The sequence below is a fragment of the Geotrypetes seraphini genome, chromosome 2 (assembly GCF_902459505.1).
Source record: "Geotrypetes seraphini chromosome 2, aGeoSer1.1, whole genome shotgun sequence".
In the NCBI taxonomy this organism is placed as follows: Eukaryota; Metazoa; Chordata; class Amphibia; order Gymnophiona; family Dermophiidae; genus Geotrypetes; species Geotrypetes seraphini.
This window is the reverse complement of record NC_047085.1, coordinates 254,454,988-254,480,280: the sequence shown is the minus strand read 5'-3', so window position 1 is coordinate 254,480,280 and position 25,293 is coordinate 254,454,988. Positions and strand designations below refer to the sequence as shown.

Genomic DNA, 25,293 nt, shown 5'->3' with positions numbered 1-25,293 from the left:
ATTTTTTAAATTTTTTTCTTCTTAGCTATTTCTAGGCAAGAATCCAAAGCTCTACCCAGTACTGTGCTTGGGTTCCAATTGCCAAAATCTCCGTTAAAACCTACTCCATCCCATCTAAACCCTCCCAGCCATTGAAGCCCTCTCCAGCCCATCCTCCCCCAAACGGCCATATACAGACACAGACCGTGCAAGTCTGCCCAGTACTGGCCTTAGTTCAATATTTAATATTATTTTCTGATTCTAGATCCTCTGTTCATCCCACACTTCTTTGAACTCGGTCACCGTTTTCCTCTCCTCCACCTCTCTCGGGAGCGCATTCCAGGCATCCACCACCCTCTCTGTAAAGTAGAATTTCCTAACATTGCTCTTGAATCTACCACCCCTCAACCTCAAATTATGTCTTCTTGTTTTTACCATTTTCCTTTCTCTGGAAAAGATTTTGTTATACGTTAATACCCTTCAAGTATTTGAACGTATGAATCATATCTCCCCTGTCCCTCCTTTCCTCTAGAGTATGCATACTCAGGGCTTCCAGTCTCTCCTCATACGTCTTCTGGCGCAAGCTTCCTATCATTTGCGTCGCCCTCCTCTGGACCGCTTCAAGTCTTCTTATGTCCTTCGCCAGATACGGTCTCCAAAACTGAGCACAATACTCCAAGTGGGGCCTTACCAATGACTTGTACAGGGGCATCAACACCTTCTTCCTTCTACTGACTACGCCTCTCTTTATACAGCCCAGCATCCTTCTGGCAGCAGCCACTGCCATGTCACACTGTTTTTTAGATCTTTGGACACTATCACCCCAAGGTCCCTCTCCCCGTCCGTGCATATCAGCTTTTCACTTCCCAGCATATGTGGTTCATTCCGATTATTAATCTCCAAAGGTTTCGGTGGGAGATACATTGGCCTCCAGCGACCATAACATGATATGGTTCAACCTTGGGAAAGGATCCCCTAAATCAATTACAAAAACAAAGGTACTCAATTTCCGGGGCACCGACTTCACACGCATGGGGGATTTCATTCATCAAACGCTGCAGGACCAAGCAGAGACCGGCAATGTGGAAACTATGTGGTCGTACCTGAAATCATCCATACACGAAGCAACTAATCGCTACATAAAATCAGTAGATAAACGGCAAAGAAACAACAAACCCCAATGGTTCACTGGAGAGATCTCGCACCTCATTAAGGAAAAGAAAAAAGCATTTCTTTCCTACAAACGTACGCAAAAAAAAGAAACTAAAGTAGAATATAAGACCAGATCTGCAGCAGTCAAAACAGCAGTTAGGGAGGCCAAACTTCGAGTGGAAGAAACTCTGGCAAAAAACATTAAAAAGGGGGACAAATCCTTCTTTAGGTATATCAGTGATAGGAAAAGGAACACAGACGGTATAGTACGCCTTAGACAACCGGACGGAAACTACGCAGTGGCGGACTCCAAGAAAGCAGAACTACTAAATGAATATTTCTGCTCAGTCATAGAAACATAGAAATAGACGGCAGATAAGGGCCACGGCCCATCCAGTCTGCCCACCGCAATGACCCTTCCCCACCTAACTCAGTGAATAGATCCCACGTATCTATCCCATTTGGCCTTAAAATCAGGCACGCTGCTGGCCTCAGTGACCTGAAGTGGAAGATTATTCCAGCGGTCAACCACTCTCTCAGTGAAAAAGAATTTCCTGGTGTCACTGTGCAGTTTCCCTCCCCTGATTTTCCACGGGTGCCCCCTGGTTGCCGTGGGACCCATGAGAAGGAAGATATCTTCTTCCACTTCGATGCGACCCATGAGATACTTGAACGTCTCTATCATGTCTCCCCTCTCTCTGCGTTCCTCGAGTGAGTAGAGCTGTAACTTATCCAGCCTTTCCTCGTAAGGGAGATCCTTGAGCCCAGCGATCATCCGGGTTGCCATTCTCTGCACCGACTCTAGTCTCAGCACATCTTTTCGGTATTGCGGCCTCCAAAATTGCACACAGTACTCCAGGTGTGGTCTCACCATGGATCTATACAATGGCATAATGACTTCAGGCTTACGGCTGACGAAACTCCTGCGTATGCAACCTATGATTTGCCTTGCTTTGGAGGAAGCTTGCTCCACTTGATTGGCAGCCTTCATGTCCTCACTGACGATCACCCCTAGGTCACGCTCTGCATTAGTTCTTGTTAGGATCTCGCCATTTAGGGTGTAAGTCTTGCATGGATTATGGCTGCCCAGGTGCATGACTTTGCATTTTTTGGCATTGAAGCTGAGTTGCCAGGACCTAGACCAGCGCTCCAGTGTAGTAGGTCGTGCATCATGTTGTCGGGCATTGAGTTTTTGTCTGTTGTACTCTTGGCCACTACATTGCTTAGTTTGGCGTCATCAGCGAATAATGTTATTTTACCTCGGAGACCTTCTGCCAAGTCTCTTATGTAGATGTTGAACAGGATCGGGCCCAGGACGGAGCCCTGTGGCACTCCACTGATCACCTCCGTCGTTTCGGAGGGGGTGCCATTCACCATTACCCTCTGAAGCCTACCCTCAAGCCAGTTCCCAATCCATTTCGTCAGCGTGTCGCCCAATCCTATAGAACTCATTTTGCTCAGCAACCTGCGGTGTGGTACGCTATCGAATGCTTTGCTGAAGTCCAGGTATACGATGTCCAGGGACTCCCCAACATCCAGCTTTCTCGTCACCCAGTCAAAGAAGCCGATCAGGTTGGATTGGCAGGATCTCCCCTTAGTAAATCCATGTTGACGGGGATCACGTAGATTCTCCTCGTTCATGATCGTATCCAATTGGCATTTGATTAGAGTTTCCATTAGTTTGCTCACTATTGATGTGAGACTCACCGGTCTGTAGTTTGCTGTTTCCATCTTGGAGCCTTTCTTATGAAGTGGAATGACGTTAGCCATTTTCCAGTCCAACGGGACGTCACCTGTACTAAGGGAGAGATTGAAGAGTGCGGATAGCGGTTCCGCCAAGACATCACACAACTCCCTGAGCACCCTGGGGTGTAGGTTGTCAGGCCCCATTGCCTTGTTAACCTTGAGATTTGACAGCTCGCAGCAGACACTGCTGGGCGTAAACTCAAAATTACTAAATGGATCAGCTGAGTCAACCCTTGTCTGCAGCTGAGGACCAAGTCCCGGCGCCTCGCGGGTGAAGACTGAGCAGAAGTATTCATTTAACAGTTGGGCTTTCTCCGAGTCCGTTTCTGCATAGTCTTCACCTGCGAGGCACCAGGACATGGACCACAGTTGAAAGAGAAACAAGACGTGGATGACCCGTTTCAGAATTTTGAGTTCACACCTGGGGACGTCTACAACGAACTGGCAAGACTCAAGGTGAGCAAAGCCATGGGACCGGACAATCTACACCCAAGAGTGCTCAGAGAATTGAGAGATGTTCTGGCAAAACCGTTGGCAGTGCTCTTCAATCTTTCACTAAGTACGGGGAAAGTACCGTTGGACTGGAAAACTGCCAACGTCGTTCCTCTACATAAAAAGGGTTGCAAGGCTGAGGCTGCGAACTATAGACCGGTAAGCCTCACCTCAATAGTGTGTAAACTCATGGAGACACTGGTTAAGTATAGATTGGATACGATCCTAAACGAGGAAAATCTCCGGGATCCCAGTCAATATGGATTCACCAAGGGTAGGTCATGCCAGTCCAATCTTATCAGCTTCTTTGACTGGGTAACAAAAAGACTGGACTCAGGCGAGTCCTTGGACGTCGTGTACCTGGACTTCAGCAAAGCGTTTGATAGCGTCCCACACCGCAGGCTGCTGAACAAGATGAAATCAATGGGGTTGGGAGAAACTCTAACTACATGGGTCAAAGATTGGCTTAGTGGCAGACTTCAGAGGGTAGTGGTTAATGGTACTCTCTCTAAAATGTCGGAAGTGACTAGCGGAGTGCCACAGGGTTCAGTCCTGGGCCCTCTCCTCTTCAACATATTCATTAGGGATCTGACTCAAGGGCTTCAAGGCAAGGTAACCTTATTCGCTGATGATGCCAAACTATGCAATATAGTAAACGACTATAATCTAAAGGATGCTATGGAGCAAGACCTGCGTACTTTAGAAAGCTGGTCCTCGATCTGGCAGCTGGGCTTCAACGCCAAGAAATGTAAGGTCATGCATCTCGGAAACAGAAATCCTTGCAGAACTTACACCCTGAATGGAGAAACTTTAACCAGAACTACGGCAGAACGAGACTTAGGAGTAATCATCAGTGCTGATATGAAAGCTGCCACTCAAGTGGAGAAGGCTTCATCTAAAGCACGGCAGATGATAGGTTGTATCAGGAGAAGCTTCGTCAGCAGGAAGCCTGAAGTCATGATGCCATTGTACAGAGCCATGGTGAGACCTCATCTGGAATACTGTGTGCAATTTTGGAGGCCACACTACTGTAAAGATGTGCTCAGAGTTGAATCGGTTCAGCGGATGGCCACCAGGATGGTCTCGGGGCTAAAGGGTCTCCCGTACGAGGAAAGACTGAGCAAGTTACAGCTCTACTCTCTCGAGGAGCGTAGGGAGAGGGGAGACATGATTGAGACATTTAAGTACATCACGGGACGGGTTGAGGTGGAAGATGATATCTTTCTCCTGAAGGGACCCTCGACCACAAGAGGTCATCCGCTCAAACTCAGGGGAGGGAAGTTTCGTGGAGATGCCAGGAAGTACTTCTTCACGGAGAGAGTGATTGAGCATTGGAACAAGCTTCCAATGCAGGTGATAGAGGCACACAGCGTCCCAGACTTCAAGAATAAATGGGATACCTATGTAGGATCCCTACGAGGGTCTGCCAAAGGATAGGACTTGAAAGAGCGGGTCAGTAGAATGGCATTCTTACAATTCTACTTAAATGGGACATTAGACTTAAAAGGGAGGGTCGATGGTGTGGGCAGACTTGATGGGCTGTAGCCCTTATCTGCCGTCATCTTTCTATGTTTCTATGTTTCTAAATGCATTACTCCTGCATTTCGTTGCATTGAATTTTAATTGCCAGGCATTAGACCATTCTTCTAACTTTTGCAGATCCTTTTTCATATTTTCTCCCTCTTCGGTATCTACTCTGTTACAAATCTTGGCATCATCTGCAAAAAGGCACACTTTTCCTTCTAACCCTTCAGCAATGTCACTCACAAATATATTGAACAGGATCGGCCTCAACACCGAACCCTGAGGGACTCCAATACTCACCTTTCTTTCCTCCGAGCGACTTCCATTAACCACCACCCTCTGGCGTCTTGTCAGACAGCCAGTTTCTAACCCAGTTCACTACTTTGGGTCCTAACTTCAGCCCTTCAAGTTTGTTCAACAGTCTCCTATGAGGAACCGTATCAATGGCTTTGGTGAAATCTAAGTAAATTACATCTAGCATATGTCCTCGATCCAGCTCTCCGGTTACCAATCAAAAAATTCAATCAGGTTCATTTGGCACGATTTACCTTTTGTAAAGCCATGTTGCCTCGGATCCTGTAACCCATTAGATTCAAGGAAGTACACTATCCTTTCTTTCAGCAACACTTCTATTATTTTTTCAACAATCGAAGTGAGGTTCACCGGCCTGTAGCTTCCTGGATGACCAGGGAAGAAAAGGGTACATCAAGGAAGATAAACAAATCGCAGACAAACTAAATTCCTTCTTTGCGTCTGTCTTTACGAAGGAAGACACCTCAACAATACCTGAAGCAGAGAAAGTGTTTTCAGGAGAAATAGAGGACAGCCTCACCACAGTTGAAGTGGACTTAGACCAGATATACTATCAGATCGACAAACTTAAAAGTGACAAATCCCTGGACCGGATGGAATTCACCCGAGAGTCTTAAAGGAATTGAAGGTTGAAATCGGAGAGTTATTGCACAAACTTGCAAACCTGACAATCAGAACTGGACAGATACCAGACGACTGGAGGATAGCGAACGTCACGCCAATTTTCAAAAAAGGATCGAGAGGGGAACCGGGCAACTATAGGCCTGTGAGTCTTACGTCGGTCCCCGGCAAGATGGTTGAAGCACTGATCAAGGATAGCATAGTCCGGCACTTGGACGCACACGACTTGATGAAACCCAGTCAACATGGATTCAGGAAAGGGAAATCATGTTTGACGAATTTACTCCAATTTTTTGAGACCGTAAACGAGCAAATTGATAGTGGGAAGCCTGTGGACATAATATACTTGGACTTCCAGAAAGCGTTCGACAAAGTTCCACACGAAAGACTTCTCAGGAAACTACAAAGCCATGGCATAGAGGGAGATATACAAAGATGGATAGGCAAATGGCTGGAAAACCGAAAGCAGAGAGTGGGCATAAATGGGAAGTTCTCCGACTGGGAGAAAGTGACTAGTGGTGTACCCCAGGGCTCGGTACTTGGGCTGATCCTTTTTAATATTTATATCAATGACCTGGAGGAAGGAACATCCAGTGAGATCATCAAGTTTGCAGACGATACAAAACTATGCCGGGCGATCAGATCGCAGGAGGATAGAGAGAAACTCCAGAGCGACTTGTGTCGGTTAGAAACATGGGCGGAGAAATGGCAGATGAAGTTCAATGTGGAGAAATGCAAGGTAATGCATTTAGGCAATAAAAATAAGGAATACGAGTATACAATGTCAGGTGCAACTCTGGGGAAGAGTGAACAAGAAAGGGACCTGGGTGTACTGATAGATAGGACCCTGAAGCCGTCGGCACAATGCGCGGCAGCGGCAAAGAAGGCAAATAGAATGTTGGGCATGATAAAGAAAGGAATCTCGAGTAGATCGGAGAAAGTTATAATGCCGCTTTATAGGGCAATGGTCAGACCACACTTGGAATACTGCGTCCAACATTGGTCTCCCTACCTAAAGAAGGATATAAAACTGCTGGAGAGGGTGCAGAGACGAGCAACAAAACTGGTGAAGGGTATGGAGAGACTGGAATATGAGGATAGACTTATAACACTAGGATTGTTCTCCCTTGAGAAAAGGAGAATGCGTGGGGATATGATCGAGACCTTCAAAATACTGAAAGGAATCGACAAAATAGAGCAGAGAAGATTATTTACACTGTCCAATTTGACACGGACTAGAGGACATGGAATGAAGCTAAGGGGGGACAGGTTCAGGACTAATGTCAGGAAGTTCTGCTTCACTCAGAGAGTGGTTGACACCTGGAATGCCCTCCCAGAGGAGATTATTGCGGAATCGACCGTCCTAGGCTTCAAGAGCAAACTAGATGCATATCTCCTTAAGAGAGGCATATAAAGATATGGTGGACTATAAATTACGCCAGGTGTACACCTGGCGGGGCCTCCGCGTGTGCGGATCGCCGGACTTGATGGACCGAAGGTCTGATCCGGAGATGGCAGTTCTTATGTTCTTATGTTCCTGCTTCACCCCTGTGACCACTTTTGTGAATAGGGACCACATCTGCTCTCCTCCAATCCCCAGGAACCACTCCCGTCTCCAGAGATTTGTTGAACAAGTCTTTAATAGGACTCGCCAGAACCTCTCTGAGCTCTCTTGGTATCCTGGGATGGATGCTATCTGGTCCCATTGCTTTGTCCACCTTCAATTTTTCAAGTTGCTCATAATCACTCTCCTCCGTGAACGGCACAGAATCTATTCCATTTTCTTGTGTAACTTTGCCAGTCAATCTCGGTCCTTCTCCAGGATTTTCTTCTGTGAACACAGAACAGAAGTATTTGTTTAGCACATTTGCTTTTTCCTTATCACTCTCCACATATCGGTTCCCAGCATCTTTTAGTTTAGCAATTCCATTTTTCATCTTCCTCCTTTCACTAATATATCTGAAAAAATTTTTGTCTCCTTATTTTACATTTTTAGCCATTTGTTCTTCCGCCTGTGCGTATCTCTCTCTTGGCTTCTTTCAGTTTCACCCTGTAGTCCTTTCTGCACTCCTCTTCTTGGGTTTTTTTATATTTCACGAACGCCAACTCTTTCACCTTTATTTTCTCCGCCACTAGTTTGGAGAACCATATTGGCTTCCATTTTCTCTTGTTTTTATTTATTTTCTTCACATAAAGGTCCGTAGCCATTTTTATCGCTCCTTTCAGCTGAGACAACTGTCTTTCCACTTCTCTTATGTTCTCCCAACCTAACAGCTCTTTCTTCAGGTACTCTCCCAATGCATTAAAGTCCGTACGTTTGAAATTTAGGACTTTAAGTATTGTGCGGCCACTCTCCACTTTAGCCGTTATATCAAACCAAACCGTTTGATGATTGCTACTTCCCAGGTGAGCACCCACTCGAACATTAGAGATACTCTCTCCATTTGTGAGGACCAGATCCAATATCGCTTTTTCCCTCGTGGGTTCCATCACCATTTGTCTGAGCAGAGCCTCTCGAAAGGCATCCTCAATCTCCCTAATTCTTTCTGATTCTGCAGACGGAACATTCCGGACCGTATCTGGCAGGTTGAAATCTCCCAACAGCAGCACCTCCTCTTTCCTTCCAAACTTTTGGATATCCACAATCGGATCCTTATTAATTTGCTGTGATTGAGTCGGAGGTCTGTAGACTAAACCCACGTAGATGGAAGTTCCATCTTTTCTTTTCAGAGCAATCCATATCGCTTCTTCCTCTCCCCAGGTCCCTTGCATTTCAGTCGCTTGGATATTGATCTTTACGTAGAGAGCTGCTCCTCCACCTTTTTGTGTAACATCTTTCCTCCCCTCTCACCCATCCCCTTGTGCCTTCTCTCTTCAGCATCTTTCTATCCCTTCACTTTTCCCATCCCCTGTGCAGCTTCCATCCTTCCCTCCCTCCCTCCCATCCCCCTGTGCAGCAAAGAAGCATAGAGTATGACGGCAGAAAAGGACCGACGGCCCAACAAGTCTGTCCATTCAAGAATCCTCCCTCCCTCGAGAATCCATCTATTAAGCATTCTTCTTGAGTGACCCCACCTGTCTGTCCTATCGTCCCTTGAAGTCGAGCGTGTTACTGGCCTTGACTACCTGACGTAGAAGACCATTCAATCGATCAATTACCCTTTCAGTGAAGAAGTATTTCCTGGTGTCCCCATGAAATCTTCCTCCTCTGAGCTTTAGCGGATGCCCTCTTCCTCTTGTCGCCGTGGGACCGGTGAGAAAAAAGATTTCTTCCTCCATCTCAATGCAGCCCATGATGTATTTGAATGTTTCTATCATGTCCCCCCTTTCTCTGCGCTCTTCGAGAGAATATAAGCGCAGTCTGCTCAAACGTTCTTCATATGGGAGATCTTTAAGTCCTGAGACCATCCTGGTGGCCATTTGCTGAATTGACTCCATTCTCTTCACATCCTTTTGATAATGTGGCCTCCAAAACTGAACACAGTACTCCATGTGAGGTCTCACCATGGATCTGTACAACAGCAGTATAACTTCAGGTTTTCGGCTAATAAAACTCCTTCTGATGCAACTCAGCATTTGTCTAGCCTTTGCTGAAGCTTTCTTCACCTGATTGGCAGTTTTCATGTCTTCCCAGATGATTACTCCTAAGTTCCGTTCTGCTACAGTTCTTGTTAAGTTTTCACCATTCAGGGTATATGTTCTGCATGGATTTCCGCTACCAAGGTGCATCACCTTACATTTTTTGGCATTAAAATTCCTGGTTCTGTGGACTGTGTCTTGCACCCTGGTTTGTTTCTTGTGCTTGCTTTTGTTCTATTTTTTGTATGGATTTCCTGTATTTTTACCTGGTCTTCATTTGAATTTATTTCCTGCTATTTGAACTTTTGATACTTCTCCACGTCGATGACTGTTACTGTGATTTTTTGAACTGTTACACCATTTTTCACGCTGGTTTTGTATTTGTGTTGTTGTCTATATTATTATTACCATTTTTGGATTATTCTTTTGGACTGTTTTTAAGATTGAAAATTTCCTGGTTTGTTCATATTTGACCTTATGCTTATTTTTTGGGAGGAATTTTTCTTTTGGGATCCCTTTTTGCTTTTCATGATCATGAAGCCTTTGTTTTTGTTGTATGGTTTGTTCTACATGTTTATATGTTGATGGTAATTGATTTTATATTAATCTAAATTATATTGTGATATTTTGACATGAATAAAAGTTTTGATAATTATTTATAAGATTATTTAGATATACTTTTCTGTTTGTTATCAACACTTGCTATATTTATACTGTTTATGTGATTAAATATGAGGGGTTCTTTGTTTTGATTTTCTATACCCCCTTTTTTTGTATATACTTTTTTCTCTCATTATTTTTGGTAGATTAGAATTCAGTTGCCAAGTACTGGACCATTGTTCTAGTAAAAGTAGGTCTTTAACCATGGTGTCGGGCATGGTTGCGCCGTTAGGTTCTGCTGTGCTGCCCACAACATTGCAAAGTTTAGCGTCATCAGCGAATAGTGTAATTTTGCCTCGAAGTCCCTGAGGCAGATCCCTTACAAAGATATTGAATAGTATCCGGCCCAAGACCGAGACCTGTGGTACTCCACTGGTCACTTCCGATATTTTTGAGGGAGTACCGTTTACCATCACCCTTTGAAGTCTGCCGCTAAGCCAGTCTTCTACCCATGTAGCCAGTCTTCTACTCCTAGGCTCATTGCATTCATTTTGTTCAATAACCTACGGTGTGGGACATTATCAAAGGCCTTACTGAAGTCCAAATACACGATGTCCAGGGACTTTTCCCCCATCCAGTTTCTTTGTTACCCAGTCAAAGAAGCTTATCAGATTGGATTGACAAGATCTTCCCTTCGTAAAGCCATGCTGGTGTGGGTCCCTTAATTTTTCATCATCCAGAATTGCATCAATCTGTTTTTTATCAATGTTTCCATGAGTTTACACACTATTGGTGTAAGGCTCACCGGTCTGTAATTTTCAGCCTCTGAATATCCCTTTTTATGGAGCGTAATAACGTTGGCAGTTTTCCAGTCCAGGGGGACTTTTCCCTTGCGTAGGGAAAGATTGAAAAGCTCAGCTAACGGTTCTGCCAGGACGTCTCTCAATTCCTGAAGTACTCTGGGGTGTAGATTATCCGGGCCCATAGCTTTGTTTACTTTTAGCTTTGATAGTTCGTAGTAGACATTGCTCGCGGTAAATTCAAGGTCCCGGAATGGGTCCTCTGAGTACCCCTGTGCCTGTAGCTGAGGACCGGACCCTGGCGCTTCGCAGGTGAAAACCGAGCAGAAGTAGTTATTGAGTAGTTTTGCTTTGTCTGCGTCCTAGTCTACGAAGTTTCCGTCGGGTTTCTTTAGGCGCACGATACCGCTTGTGTTTTTTTTCCTGTTGCTAACGTACTTAAAAAAGGATTTATCCCCTATTTTAATCTGTTTTGCTATACTTTCTTCCATCCGGAGTTTGGCCGCCCTAACTCTTGTTTTAACATTTCTAGATATTGTCAGATAGTTTTCTTTAGCTTCCGGTCATAGTGATTGTTTGTATGTTACGAATGCTTTTTTCTTTTGCTTTACTAGTTCTGAGATCAACACAGGGAACCACTGTGGTCTATTTTTTCTGCGCCATTTGCTCACAGTCTTTATGTATATGTTGGTTGCTTCTTGCAGGGTTGATTTCAGAGCCGACCATAGTACCTCCACACTGTCCTTCGCACTTTGGTTTTGAAGCTCTTTGTAAGCATATTCTCCCATGCACTGAAAGTTAGCTCCTTTAAAGTTTAGGACCTTAGTCGATGTATTTGACCTAGTGATTCCTTTTTTCAGGTGGAACCACACCATGTTGTGGTCGCTGGAGGCCAAAGTTTCTCCTACTGATACCTCTGTGACACTGTCCCATTGGTGAGCAGCAGGTCCAGGATCACCTGATCCCTGGTGGGTTCTAATACCATCTGTTTGAGGTGTGCTCCTCGTATGGAGATTAGTAGGCTCTTGCTGCCACTGGTTGTAGCGAAAAGTTTGTTCCAGTCTACATCAGGCATATTGAAGTCTCCCAACAGCACTGTGTCTCCTCGCAGAGTGATGGTCTCAATGTCTTCAATTAGTTCCTTGTATGCCTCGTCCTTTTGTCTTGGTGTTCTGTACACAACGCCAAGATACAGGCTTTTGTTATTGCCCCTGGCAAGGTTCACCCAGAGAGATTCTCCCGTATACTTGATGTCTGTGATTTTAGTAACTTTGATGTCCTTTCTGATGTATAGAGCCCAGCTTCCATCCTTCCCTCCCTTCCTCATGCAGCAGAACCCTTGAGTATCCACCACGCAGCTGAACCACCGATGACCCTCCATCCTTCCCTCCCAACCAATCCCCACCGACCACGACCATAAATACCTTGCTGCAGAGGAGCGTCGGGTCAGCAGCACTCACAGGATGCTTCGCAGCCGTCTCACTGGGGCCGTCTGTGTACTGATGAATTTACTATTTTCCTTCAGGGTTCTTGTACAAATATTTTTACATTGAGAAATAAAATGGGTGCGTTCAAAAAGAAGCTGGCTCTTAGGGTAGTCAAATACATGAGAAAGATGTAGAAATGTTTCCACTTTTGACAGAATTTTTGATTGCAGCTGATGTCAACCAGAAAGTCATATTCAAGATAATACGTGAACATTTAAGGGTGTTAGCTGAAAACTATTTCCCTGAAAATGAGGATCCTCGTAAGGGTAACCTTTGGATTAATAATCCCTTCTTAGATTTGGAAGATATAAAGTCATGCGCACTTGATTCTCATGATAAAGAAAAGATCATCGAATTATCTATTGATGTCACTCTGGTATCGAGACATAAAATGATGTCATTGTCTCAAGTTTGGATATCACTAGAAAAAGAATATCCAACATTGAGTGATAAAGCAATAAAATTTTGTTTTATTGAGTACCTATTTGTACGAGAAGACTTTTTCAGCCATGTCAATAATAACATAGTACCAACATTCTAGAAGCGGCTGCTAAGGTTTCAGTTACATTGCACATTCATCAGCTGATACAAAAACAGTGCTCAGAGATTCAATTGAATTTGTCAGACCAAACGCTGCAAAACCAGATGTTTAAACAAGCTGAAACTTCTTTCTCTAATCATTGCACATGTTTTTCAAAGTTTTAAAATTTTATATTTGCAGATAAAAATTGTCAAAAGCACCACTTATCTGAAATGTATGCACTGGTGTCACATAACTTAGAAGTACTTTTTTGGAGAGCTCTGGGCTTGACGAGTTTCACCGAAGCTCTATCATAAAGCCCTTAGTTTTGCAAGCTGCCCTAAAGGTTCAAAAAGAAATTGGTCTGTAAAACACAAAAAACAAAATTAAACTCATAAAACAAAAATACACAAAATCACCAAACAAAGGTTAAAAATCCATCATTGCAACTCAAAAATGAAAATGTAATATGTGATGAAAATGACATTAAGCATGGTGCAATAAAGCCCACCACTCTACTTCCTTATTAAGTCCCCATGGAACGACAGTCTCCCACCGATAAATCCATTTCTGCTCTTTCCTGCACAAAACCTCCTTCATATTTTCTCCAATGGGTGCTTCCACACTGTGTATTGAAGATCAGATATCATATGGCACTCGTGGAGGAAATATGAAGGAGGTTCTATGGAGGAAAGAGCAGAAGTGGATTTATCAGTGGGAGACTGTCGTTCCATGGGGACTTAATAAGGAAGTAGAGTGGTGGGCTTTTTTGCACCATGCTTAATATCCTTTTCATCACATATTACGTTTTCAATTTTGATTTTTATAATGACCTGTCATTTCAGGTTTTTCTTTTTTGATTCTGCCGGGTCAAATGTCGTCATTTCAGGTAAGCAGCCCTTTAAATACAAGGAGTTCTGAATGTACGTTGTCTGCAGTTGAAAGTGTGGTTGGGGTGAGACAGGTACTTCTGAATTGCCATGATGAAACCTTAGCCGCTTCTTGAATTTTGGCATTCATACTTACCTTTGAAGTTTAGAAGTTATATAGTAATTTTTCCCCTTTCTCGTGTGAATAATAACATAGTAACATAGTAGATGATGGCAGATAAAGACCCGAATGGGCCATCCAGTCTACCCAACCTGATTAAATTTAAATTTTTTAATTTTTTCTTCTTAGCTATTTCTGGGCAAGAATCTAAAGCTCTGCCCAGCACTGTTCTTAGGTTCCAACTACTGAAGTCTCCGTCAAAGCTCACTCCAGCCCATCTACACCATCCTAGCCATTGAAGCCCTTGCCAGCCCATCCTCCACCAAACGGCCATATACAGACATAGACCGTGCAAGTCTGCCCAGTACATTCTTCAGTATTTACTATTATTTTCTGATTCTAGATCCCCTGTGTTCATCCCATGCTTTTTTGAACTCCATCACTGTTTTCATCTTCACCACATCTCGGGAGCACATTCCAGGCATCCACCACCCTCTCTGTAAAGTAGAATTTCCTAACATTGCTCTTGAGTCTACCACCCCTCAACCTCAAATTATGTCCTCTAGTTTTTTACCATTTTCCTTTCTCTAGAAAATATTTTGTTCTACGTTAATACCTTTCAAGTATTTGAACGTCTGAATCATATCTCCCCTGTCCCTCCTTTCCTCTAAGGCAGGAGTAGGCAATTCTGGTCCTCGAGAGCCACAGGCAGGTCAGATTTTCAAGATATCCACAATGAATATGTATGAGATGGATTTGCATGCACTGCCTCCTTGAGAGGCAAATCTATCCTCTAACCCTTTTTCATGTTTCCAACTCCCTCCTCGGTGTCTACACTGTTACAAATCTTGGCATCATCAGCAAAAAGGCAAACCTTTCCTTCTAACCCTTCAGCAATGTAATTCACAAACATATTGAACAAGATCGGCCCCAGCACAGAGCCCCGAAGGACTCCTCTACTCACCTTTCCTTCCTCCGAGCGACTTTCATTAACCACCACCCTCTGGCGTCTGTCTGTCAACCAGTTTCTAATCCAGTTCTCCACCTTGGGTCCTAACTTCAGCCCTTCAAGTTTGTTCAAAAGCATCCTATGAGGAATCGTCTCAAAGGCTTTGCTGAAATCTAAGTAAATTACATCTAGCATATGTCCTCGATCCAGTTCTCTGGTCACCTGATAAAAAAATTAAATCAGGTTCATTTGGCACGATTTACCTTTAGTAAAGCCATGTTGCCTTGGATCCTGTAACCCATTAGATTCTAGGAAGTTCACTATCCTTTCTTTCTACAACAATAATAAAAACCAAACAGAAATTGAATGGATGCAGCACTTTGTCTCTCAGAACCAAAACTGCAGCCATGTATATCTGATTTGCTAACAAAGAAGCAACAGCAGAAGTCACACTAAATAATGTCAATTACTATAAATTTACATTGTTATTTTAATTAATAAATAAAAATACTATCTTCATTGGTTTTACAAAATAATTCTATTATTTCCGCCGGTCCATAGGTGTAAAAAGGTTGAAGAACACTGCTGTAGATCATAAGGGAACTTGTTTATACATTAGTTGTTAGAGAAATACTGGAGACTAGAAATGACTTCTGGAGGTGAGTTAGAAGAGGAAGGAAGAAAATAAAAGCAGAGAAATGAAAAGTATGTACTCATTTCTGTTTACCTCTCTCCCTCATCTCTTTCTCCTATTTTCTCATCTTTCAGCAAAGTTCAGTGATTACAAATCAACATGGTCACCAGATCCCATAGGACACAATCCTGCTCATCTCTCAAACAAGATGTGGAAAAATCAACTCTCAAGGAGTACTACCGGACTGCCTCGCCCACCCCCTGGCCTGACCAATCTCAAATCATCCTCTCCCTGGAATAGCACAGCTTCCCGATCTGTTCGTGGGTGGGGAGTCCAGGATTCAAGGCTTGCCTCTGGTGAGGAAATTTTTTATTTTTTTTTAGGGGGAGGGAGTTTGAGTGAGGTGTATTAAAATCAGTCTTTTTTTGCTTGTATAGTGCAATCATATAATGATACTTTTAACACTCAAAATAGTTATTTCAGGAGAGATGGGGAAATGCAAGAGGGTCATCTTCTGTTTAGTGTTTTCTTAAATTTCTTTTTTAGGGTTTTGAACATCTTTGATTATAAAAAGAAATTCTCCATCAACAAGTAGGATAAATCAGTCACACAGATTGCTAATCTATAATAATCAAGTTTATTTAAAATTTCTTATACCACCTAATCAAACCTTCAAGGCGGTGTACAGATAAAAAATATACCAAAACAACATACCAAAATAAGTTACAGAACAATTAAAAACAAACTGGGGAAAGTAACAAGTTTTTAGTAACGTGGACAAACGAAAAATGAGGGAAGAAGGGTTGTAACTACAATTGGTAGAGAGAAAAAGAACATTTAAGAAAAAAAAACAAAAGGAAGGGAAACTAAAGATAAAAACCATTACCAAAAACTGGTTCGCCCATAAAAGGGCAGTTTAATTATCAAAAGCATCATGAAATAAAAATGTCTTTAACTTCGCCTTAAAGTTAGCAAAATTTGTTATTTCATGTAAGTGATTTGGAATACTGCTAAGGGGCACTGACAGAAAAAATTATTGCCCTCATTGTGTTGATATACTTCAGCGAGGGAATAGTAAGGAGGTTGTGAGCTGTGGATCTTAAAGTCCTAGTTTGATTGTATAGGATAAGTAAATTGTTAATGAATTCAAGTTGGTTGTTTGCTCTGGTTTTATAGGTAAGTAGTAGAATTTTGTAAGTGATCTTGTGTTCTATTGGAAGCCAATGAGCTTTCTGTAAAAGAGGAGTGACATGATCGTATTTTTTTGCATTAAATATGATTTTTACTGCGGTATTTTGTATTATTTGATAATGATGTCATCCAACAACACAATGATGGAATACTTCTCTAAGAGCTCAGAAATAACTGGAAAGTTTGCACATGTGTGTACATTTCCCACAAATCATGCTACTTCCTGAACAGATGTGTTCAGATAGCTATCAGCTCTTAATACTTTTTTGTTAAAAGACCGTTTTTTAGTTTCTCACAAGAGCTATTCCTTTTAGTCTTGCTGACTACAACTTCTTTTTGTTCAAAGTTAACAAAAATGCAGTACAGTATGTAAACAAACAACATTATTCATATATGTATTTATAATCAATCAAAATCCCCACAGCAAGATTTTTAAAAAAACCCACCCAACCCAACCAAACCAATACCTTGCAAGAGAATAAAACCATGACATAAATATCCTTCTCCCACCCTCCCTCCCCCTGGGTGTGTGCAATATACCAACAGGATCAAAGGGGGAAAAAAACCAATTACAACGCATCCATAAAAGATATCAAAGAGCCCCATATTAACTTAAATCTCTTAGTATGACCCATTATATCTGCATTCATTTTTTCAAATCTATAAGTTATTATTCCTGTATTATGGAAATTCAAATAAGGCGGGAAGATTACTGGCAAATTATCTTAAAGCAAAGAAAAGAAGAACAAAAATTATAGCAATAAAGGATGAAAAAGGAAATATACACACTCGGAACGGAAATATTTTAATTCAATTTTTAAATTTTTATAAAGATCTGTATTCTTCCGAGTCTTATGCTGATAAAGAACAAGATGGTTTGGAATTTTTAAAACTTATTGATGGTCCGAAAATTCCTGATCACATAAAAAAAAGTTTAGAAGAACCTAATATCATTAAAAGAATTAGAAACAGCTTTGAAGTCTCTTAGAGTTGGATCCGCTCCAGGTGGGGATGGTTTTACAGTGGAATTTTATAAATCATTTCAAACTTCTCTATTACCCCAATTATTAATATCTCAACTAAGTAAGGGTTGCATTACAGGTACTATGGCAGAATCCTTGACTATTGTTTTGCCAAAGCCAAATAAAGATCCTACTTTGGTTTCAAATTACAGGCCTATTTCTTTAATTAATGTGGATGGAAAATTATTAGCTAAAGCATTGGCAATGCGGTTGGCTAAGACTCTCCCTTTTATTATTGATATGCATCAAACTGGATTTGTTGCGAACAGACGTTCATCTAGTAATACCAGATTGGCTTTTCACATGCTAAATTTAACAAAAGACATGAATGGATCCGGCTTTTTCTGTATCTTTAGATGCAGAGAAAGCCTTTGATAGAGTGGAATGGACATTTATGTATCAGGCATTGGAATGGTTTGGTATAGGTTCGGGATTTATACAAATGATTCAAACTTTGTATAGCTCCCCTATTGCAAGATTATATATTAATAATAATTTATCAGAACGTTTTAATCTACATAGGGGAATTAGGCAGGGTTGTCCACTATCTCCTTTGCTCTTTGATATTGTTTTAGAACCCTTATTATTAGCTATTCAACAGGCAAAGGGGATACAGGGTATTCCATGTACAGATCAAGAATATAAGATCTCTGCATATGCAGATGATATATTACTTCATTTGAGAAATCCAAGAACAACCATTCCATACTTGTTAGAATTGATAGAAAAATTTGGAAAATTCTCAGGATATAAGATAAATTGGAGTAAATCTGAAATTCTTCCACTTAATGTGCATTGTACAAAGAGTTTGTTTGATACATTCTCATCTGTATGGAAGGAAGATGGATTAAAATACTTAGGTATTTGGATTAAAAACACACTAGAAGATACTGTGAAAGAGAATGAAAAATTTCTATTAAAAAAGATAACAGAAATGTGTGAGCAATGGAATCCTTTGCATCTGTCTTGGTGGGGGAGAGTTCAAACTGTTAAAATTATGATATTGCCTGTAGTTTGTTATCAAATGGGTATGATACCAGTTTTTTTTCAGGGGTCTTTTTAGTATAAATCATGTTTTATTGGTGCACTGTCAGTAAATACATAATATAACACAACAGTACAACAAGGTCGAGATCACCAAACGTACAACCAAACAATTTTTACCCCCCAATGAATCCCTCCAATCCCCCCCACTCCTAAGCCCAAACCCCCAACCCAACCCCAATCCACATCATAATACCCAGCCCATAACCCAAAACCAGCAAGAAAGGAGTATGCTGAGCAAGCTGTTTTCTTATGCCACTCAGCACATAGCAAACCAGACAACCAATTCCCATCCACCCCCCCACAGAATGGAATCCCCTCCCATCCAACTAACTCCACAGACATCCAACCAATCATACCCTCCAGTCACACTCATCCAAACTCCCACCAACCATCCCGGGGAAACCGCAGAGAGCATAGGGTATCATCATCGAAATGAGTTTAATACCAGACTTCTGGCCCTAGGGGAAAGCGAGGAAATATAGGGGTCCCTGGTCTGCAGGAAAATCTTCGTCCGCCTGACGGATAAACGAGCATGGCGCTGCTCCAAGAGCATCAAATTATGAAATTGATTCTTCCAAGCCCAGTAAGCAGGTGCGATGGCTTGCGTCCAAACGCTAAGAATGATCTTCTTTCCTATAACAGCACCTTTCCGGATCAGCAACCGATGTCCCCGAGCAGGCACTCGCAAAGATTCATATTTATCCAAAAGCAAGCCTACCGGAGACATCGGAATAGAGTGACCCACAAGCCGCTCCAAGAAGCGGAGTACGGCTCTCCAAAAAACTTTCACTTGAGGGCATCCCAAAATGCATGAAAAAAGGAGTTGCACCCCAACGTACACTTAGGGCAGATTGGAGAAGAAATGTCCCCAACCTTATGGACTCGCTCCTGGGAAAAATATGCTCGATATATCACTCGAAATTGGCATTCCCTCAGTTCTGCACTAATAGAAATAGAAGAGATACGACTAATAAGGGAAGGAAAGTTCAAGGATGCACCAGGTATGCCCAAATCTCTCCCCCAGCGGCACTCCAAAGCCGCATAAGACTTCGGAGGAGTAAGACTACGCAAAGCCCCATGCAACGCAGACACCGTCAAGCCACTAGCATAAAATTGAGCAAAAAAAAGACGAAATTGGTCACCCAATCGAAACCGTAAGCCCGGGCGAGCCAAAGACCTCACATAATGATGAATTTGCTGATACGCAAACAGACCTCCCACACCCAAAGAATGAAGCATGGGAAAATCTACCCAAGGTCTTATAGCACCCTCCGCGTCCAATAAATGCTCAAGAAGAAGCAACCCCTTCCCAGTCCAGTGCACAAAGACAGGGTTATCGCAGCCAGGCAGGAACTGTGGATTCCCCCGTATAGACAACTGATCCAAAACCTGATGGTACCCCCCCCCAGCAACCCGACCAAGGCCTTCCAGCAAAAGCGCCACGACCGAAGAAGAAAACTGGATCGGATCGCGGGGGGCAAGAGACGAACAGGCAACTGAGACAACGAAAACAAGTGCCAAGGAGAGAAAAGAGCAGTTTCAAAGTCCCGAAAAAGATAGTCATCACTCCGAGGCACCAGTCACCCAAGAAGCGCAGCAAGCAAGCCAGATTATATAGGCCCATATCCGGGAGTCCCAAACCGCCGATCCTCCCTGAGCCGAACAAATAAGCGATCGATATCTGAGACTTCTTGCCTTGCCAGAGGAACCGGGTCAGCTGCCTATGAAGCCGTTGAAGATCGCGACGGCGAAGACAAAGAGGCAGCAGCTGGAGTACATACAACCAGCGGGGAAAAATAACCATCTTATACAAGTGAACCCTACCATAAAAAGAAAGAGGCAGAGACATCCACTGTGCAAAACAACCCTCCGTAGCGGCCAACAAAGCATCTACATTAGCACGATATATCCGACCCACACAGCTCGTGAGTTGCACTCCCAAATATTTGAACACACCATCCGCCCACCGTAAAGGAAACTGCCCCGGCCACTCCAATCGCACCGCGTCGGCAGTAGCTAATGCCAAAGATTTATCATAATTCAGTTGAAAGCCAGAAAAATCACCATACTCCTTAAAAAGCGACATAAGAGCAGGAAAAGAAGCCCACGGGGAGGTCAAATGAACCAACAAATCGTCCGCAAATGCCGAAATCTTAAACTTTCGGCCGCCGAGACGAACACCCCGAACCGCCGGATTAGCAGAAATCTCACGAATTAAAGGATCTAAGGTGAGCACGAAAAGAAGAGGAGATAAGGGGCAACCCTGTCTAGTACCCCGCTGAATCGGAAACACCGCCGAAGAAACTCCATTAACCAGCACCCTGGCCTGCGGATTATGATACAACGCAGCCACCGCATCACTAAAGAAACCACCCATACCATAATGTTGAAGAGTACAAAACAAAAAGTCCCACAAAACCCTATCGCCTTATGGGCATCAAAACTGACCAACAAAGAAGAAACCTTCTCCCGCTCCACCTATTCCAGAGAAGCAAGAATAGTACGTAAATTGCGAGTGGACGACCGACCTTGGACGAACCCAACTTGAGGATCCGCCACCAGTGAGGGCAAGATCCCCGCCAGCCGGTTGGCCAACAATTTAGCAAAGAATTTAGCTTCAGCATTCAACAGGGAAATGGGGCGATACGAGGAGGCCCTTAACGGGTCTTTCCCGGGCTTAAGCAAAACCACAATCTGAGCAATCTGAAGGGAAGGCGGGAGAGCCCCATCGCGGACCGCACTGTTAAACACATCAACCAGAACCGGGGCCACGTCCGCAAGTAGAAGTCTGTAAAATTCATTGCGAAAGCCATCGGGCCCCGCCGCCTTTTGCAACGGAGAACTACCAAGAACCAACGATAGCTCTTCGACTGTAAAAGGAGCCTGCAGTCGCGCATTCTGAGCATCAGTCACCACCGGGTGAGAGACCTGATCCAAATAAAGATCCCCCGCCAACGAAGGAACCAGTGGAGCAGCATACAACTCCTGAAAATAATGGTGAAACACCGCCGCCATATCCTCATCCCTGTGGACCAGACCACCATCTGCCCGGCGAAGATGTAGAATTGGGGAAAACCCCTTAGCACGCCGAATTAAGTTGGCCAAAAGCTTACCGCTCTTATTAGCATGCAAATACAGTTGAAATTTATAATATGCCAAAGATTTCATAGCCCGATCATGTAAAAGTTCCCGCAACGACAACTGCGAGGCCAACAATAACGCTCTATTGATTCCGGTGGGATAAGCCCCATAGCGGCGACGGTCATCCTGAACCTGGCGCTCCAACCGGAGCACCTGACGGTCGCGCTGTTTTTTCTTCCGGCTTGAGTAAGCAATGATCTCACCCCGCAACACCACTTTAGCAGCTTCCCAGTAAAGAAGTGAGTCACCTCTATGAGACGCATTATTAAAAGCATAGTCCTTCCATTTGTCTACCAAGAAAGTATGAAACTCCTGGTCAGAATATAGCGAGAGAGGAAACCGCCAGTGAAAGCCCCCAGGGGCATCTCCAGGAAACTCTAAAGTAAGAACAATCATAGCATGATCCGAAACATCATATCCCCCAATCTCCGCCGAGCTCACCTGCGAAAACAGGGAGTCCGTGAGCAACCAATAATCAATACGGGACTGCGTTGCATGGGCGCTAGACGTATGAGTGTAGTCGCGGTCTCCAGGGTGTAACACCCGCCACACATCAATCAAAGACATAGAAGAAGCAAATAAGGGAAGGCCTCTAGTCGGGGCATACCTGTCATGAGGAAGGGGAGTAGACTTGTCAATAGTGGGATCAAAAACTTGATTAAAATCTCCCCCCCCCCAACACCACTGGGAGATCCTGATGAAGGAGTCTGGTGAGGGAATGCATAAAGGGCCCATCCCAAGTGTTAGGAGCATATATATTACACAAGAGCAAATCCTGCCTATTAAGTGTGACTTTAGCTATCAGATAACGCCCCTTCGGGTCAGACCATACCTTATGGGTAGTCAGATGCAGACCCTTGCGACATAAAATGACCACCCCTGCCTTCCGGTGCAGACCCGGAGACTCCAAAACCTCGCCCACCCACCAACGGCAGAGTTTAACATGTTCCGCAGAAGAGAGGTGGGTCTCCTGCAAAAATGCCACATCCGCCTTTTGTCGATTCAACGCACTAAGAATTTTTTGACGTTTAACCGGGAGATGTGATACCATGGACATTCCAGGAGATAAACTTAATTACCATGAGTAAGAAAAGCTAAGGTAAAAAGAAAGATAGCTGAATAGACATCCGGGGGAACCGTCCCAGCCAGCGGATCCTTCCCGGAATAAAAGATCACCCATAGTCCCAAAAAAACAAACAAAAACAAACTCCAGCACCCCGGGTCTCACAACCACCTCCATTCACACCCAAATACACCCATCCAAACACTCCACACATACAACCCCCCCCCCCCCCCTAGCCCAGCCCCAGCCCACTTAACCCCCCCCCCCCCCCACCCACCCAGCAACCTCCCAAGCTCCAAACCCCAAAATCCCATGCACGGATCTGGGAGAACCCAGATACAAGTCACGCTGAAAAGCCCTCCCGAGCCCACCCCCCAACTTCCAGATCAACTAAACACCAGCCCACAAAGAGGAATTACAGGAAAAATAGAACTAAAGGAATAACTCAACAAATAAAATAAGAATAAAATAATTACTGAGGAGGAACAGGCAGCTATGTGGGAGAAACTCTCCCATTACAAAACCCAAAGAAGACAGCAAAGCAGAAAATAAAATAAACATGCATTATGTTGAGAGAGAACAGAACGAGACGCTATATCAAAAGCACAAGGAACACCATGGCAGGAAAACAGTCTATCCACAACGGAGGATCAGTGCCATGAAATCCAACACACAGTCAAACAACGACAGCAGAAACATAACCAAAGGGCTGGAGTCCTCGTACATGGGTCAGGCGGAGAAGATGTCAGCATCCCCCAAAACTCCAGCAACGCCGCTCCACCGGCAGCCCATGGCAAAGTCCCGAGGCTGCATGCTGGCAGCAGCAAAACAGCGAGAAAGCCAGCCTAGTACAGTCCAGGAACCAGGAACTATGAAGAAGCAAAAGGTCAAGGGCTATGTGCCGCTCCCGCTAGGCGTTGCACAAAAGCCAAGGCAGCGGCCGCGGATTCAAAAAAGTGAGAGCAACCCTCATGTTGAACTTTGAGACGTGCAGGATAGAGAAGCGCGAACTGGATGTGCAGCTCATGGAGTTGACGGCAAACAGCGGCAAACTCCTTTCTCCGGGCAGCCAATTGAACTGAGAAGTCCTGGAAACACAAAATCTTCTGATTTTCATAGGTGAGGGGACCCTTCGCCCGGATAGCCCGCAGGATCTCCACCTTGTGGGCATAATTCAAAACCTTGAAGATTACCACCCTAGGACGGGTAGCATCCTGGCGGCGAACTCCCAGACGATGCGCTCTTTCAATCCGCAGGGGCCCCGCAGTCGAAGGAAGCTGAAGAGACTGCACCAACCAGGATTCCAGAAAGGAATGCAGCTGCCCATCCAACACCGACTCGGGAACGCCAACAAGTCGCAAATTGCTGCGCCTGGATCGATTCTCCAGATCCTCCACCTTAAGTTCCAGCTGGCGTATTTTCGAGTCTGCCGCTGTCTGTGCCTCCCAAAACTGCCCAGCCGAATCCTCCAAATCAGACACCCTTTGCTGAAAGGAGCCAAACTTCGCTCTTAGATGGCTCACAGAATCATCCAATCCATCCAGTTTATCAGAGAGCTTTTGGAGCTGGGAGGTAAGGGTGTCTTGAATTGCTGCCCGCACCTCCGTAATAATATCCGCCACCCACTCAGAGCGAGGCAAAGAAGGAGACACGAGGGCCGGCTCCGCCATCTTGGAATCAGCAACCCGAGGCTTCTCCCGATCTTTGCGGGTCACTTTAGCCGCCATAGCTCCCCAAACAGAGCGCTAAACGCTGCCGGGACGTCCCCTCCGAAACCGGAAGTCGGGGAAAGCAAACCACGCCGATAGCAACGCCAGCAGAGCACTGCAAAAGCGAGCGGGCCCAGGAGCTCCCTTCACACACGTCGGCTCACCAAGACGGCATCACATGACCCCCTCAGGGGTCTTTTTATAAAAAATTGAATTCTATTCTTACAAAATTTGTTTGGCTAGGTAAAACTCCCAGAATCGCTCTAGTATCTTTACAAAAACCAATTAAGGAGGGTGGGGTAAATTTTCCAAACTTTTATATGTACCATCAAGCCTATATTTTACACCAAGGTATGTATTGGGTCCTCCCTGAGCTCATTGAAAACACCCCAGATTGGTTATATTTGGAATGGCGACTCATGTTTCCTTTAAATCTTTGTCATGTTCTTAGTATCAGGATGCCTAGATTATATAAAGATAACAGAATATTAATGGACACATGGAAAACATTACGTTTTGTCAGCAATTTAACAACTATTCCTATTAGTAAATCAACAAACCAAACCATATGGCTAAACCCCAAGATTCAAATTGGCGGATTTAAGATCATCTGGAAGCATTGGATGATTGCAGGAATACGGACTTTAAATTATGTTATTTCAAATGGTAAACTGCTTGATTTTACACAGTTGCAACATAAATATGATCTTAATAAATCACAAAGTTTTAGGTGGT

General features: G+C 43.8%; 1 protein-coding gene across 2 annotated transcripts in view; it reads left to right on the top strand.

Annotated features, from left to right (window-relative positions):
* TNRC6B (trinucleotide repeat containing adaptor 6B) overlaps positions 1-25,293 on the top strand; it is a 712,161-nt gene that overhangs the window by 636,041 nt on the left and 50,827 nt on the right. For both annotated transcript variants that reach the window (XM_033929420.1, XM_033929419.1), the window contains one exon: positions 15,520-15,741. In XM_033929420.1, coding sequence (XP_033785311.1) covers positions 15,520-15,741 — 222 coding nt within the window. The remainder of the gene's footprint in view (positions 1-15,519; positions 15,742-25,293) is intronic.